Consider the following 1874-nt stretch of genomic DNA (forward strand, 5'->3'; position numbering starts at 1 on the left):
AAAACGCTGTTCGTGGATCGTGTCTTCCGAAAACACAGACTCTTAGAGTCGATTGTCTCTGATACAAACCCCCGTTTCACGGGAAATTTTGGTCGAATATCTTCAAGGTGCTAGGCACCAAGTTGGATATGTCGACAGCGGGTCATCCGCATACCAATGGCCAAGCCAAAAAGGGTAAATCGCGTCATCGAAGACGTTCTTTGCAGCGTTTCCGCTGAGACGCCGAGGCGCTGGAGCGTCATATTGCCACTCGGATTATACTTCATACTTGCTCAAGTAGTTGTCCAGGTCAAGCCAAATCGCATAACTTCATTACATGCTGAGGTGCTAAATAATCTTAGATGGCCTTGATCTTCGTGGGATCTTCCCGCAGGCAATGCTTCCAAATGAAGCAACTAAAATAGAAATCTCGTCGGCGCTATAGACACACTTGTCAAATTTGGCAAAGAGCTTAATTGAAAGCGCATACACTTGAGCAATGCTCGCAAGTGCTTGATGTACATCTTTCTCTCTCTCCAGCTCGACTATGGAATAACATATCGTAGAAATGGGTTTGTACATTGGCACGATGTGACAGCTGCTGTACGAGATAATTGCTGATGCGCTGTGACATAACCGACTACTTCAAGAGCATCTTGTTTGGAGATCTTCGTGGTGAAAAATATCAATAGCATTTGAGAGTAATTGTCAATCAGGTTAAAAATACTATACAAAATGCGGTATTTTGCTGTATATATTCGTTATAAAAGACGTTTTTGTTGGAATAGTAGCTCATAATTACCATTCACAATTTACCGCCTGCCGCAGGGCCCTGCATGGGTCGGTGGGTCGTGGGTAACCCTCGAATTGGGTCGGCCCACCACTCCAAAACTGCCCGTGGGTAACCCACGACCCAACCCTTGGGTAACTTAAACTTACCCACCGACCCACTAACCCTTCAACTTCTGAAAAAGTCAATTGAATTCAACACCACCACTTGATGATTTTCACGGCACGTTTAATCTACTCGTCAGCGCTGGGACGGCAAATTACCTGCAAGTCAACCTCGCTTGATCAACACTGAAACTTCAAAGAGGGATTGCAGGTTTCGCGGCCTTGCGATGGAGTTTAGGTAATGACTTTGAACAGCACAAATGGTTATTGATCTGTTTATTCGGGTTCGGTGTCGGACTCTTTAATCTCACCAAGGTACTTCGCGAGAAGGTTCGGATTGTCACGAAGAACGACGTTGCCTTCCAAGGAGTCACTGGAAAGCGCGGAGCGCAGCACGGACTTGATGAAGCGCGCGGTGTTAAAGGTGCGCTCGCATTCTGCGCTGCTTGCCGGGATAGCCAGAACAAACGAGGCAAGCTTTTGCGAGCAGTGGGGACTTGCTTGCCCTGGACTTCCAGTAGCCAAGTATGTCAAAGTACACGTAAGTGTCCTTGTCGTCATTGTTCGGAAAGTGACAGCTTTCCAGGATTTCTTTCGTAGACAGCTTCTGTCCCAAATAGTATCGCAGCTCCTTTTCGAGCATGTCTTGCGTAGACTCGCGGGTCGATCTGCCGCACCCTTACCATCTCCCGTGCTTGTCGGTGGCGCAAAAGATATGAAAGTTGGCAGTCGCACACCTTCCATGACCGCCTCATCCAGCCCGGTCTCCGTCTCTTGGTGCAGCAGATTGGGAAATGCCGCAGCCTTTATCCCCATGTGAGCCAGTGTCGCTGCACGTACGCCTTTTTGGTTGGCTGCCACCACCTTGAAAAGCGGATGCAAAAGGTTCGCAACCTCATGAATGAGATCGGGGACAAAGTTGTTCGATATGCTTGCTTTCAACCCAGCAATCACCGCGCGCATATTGTGCTTCATTGCCGCAGGTGCAAACTTAATATCAT

At 48.0% G+C, this 1874-nt stretch overlaps 1 protein-coding gene across 1 annotated transcript; it reads right to left on the reverse strand.

Moving 5' to 3' along the window:
- Nucleotides 1–1149: 1149 nt before the first annotated feature.
- PHALS_06518 (Ribonuclease H-like domain) lies at nt 1150–1836 on the reverse strand (the record flags this gene model as incomplete). Its single annotated transcript, XM_024719813.1, has 1 exon — nt 1150–1836. One exon carries the CDS (start codon nt 1834–1836, stop codon nt 1150–1152), a length of 687 nt encoding a protein of 228 aa, XP_024585074.1.
- Nucleotides 1837–1874: the final 38 nt, after the last annotated feature.

The sequence above is a fragment of the Plasmopara halstedii genome, assembly GCF_900000015.1.
Source record: "Plasmopara halstedii genome assembly, contig: Scaffold_3060, whole genome shotgun sequence".
NCBI classification, from domain to species: domain Eukaryota; phylum Oomycota; class Peronosporomycetes; order Peronosporales; family Peronosporaceae; genus Plasmopara; species Plasmopara halstedii.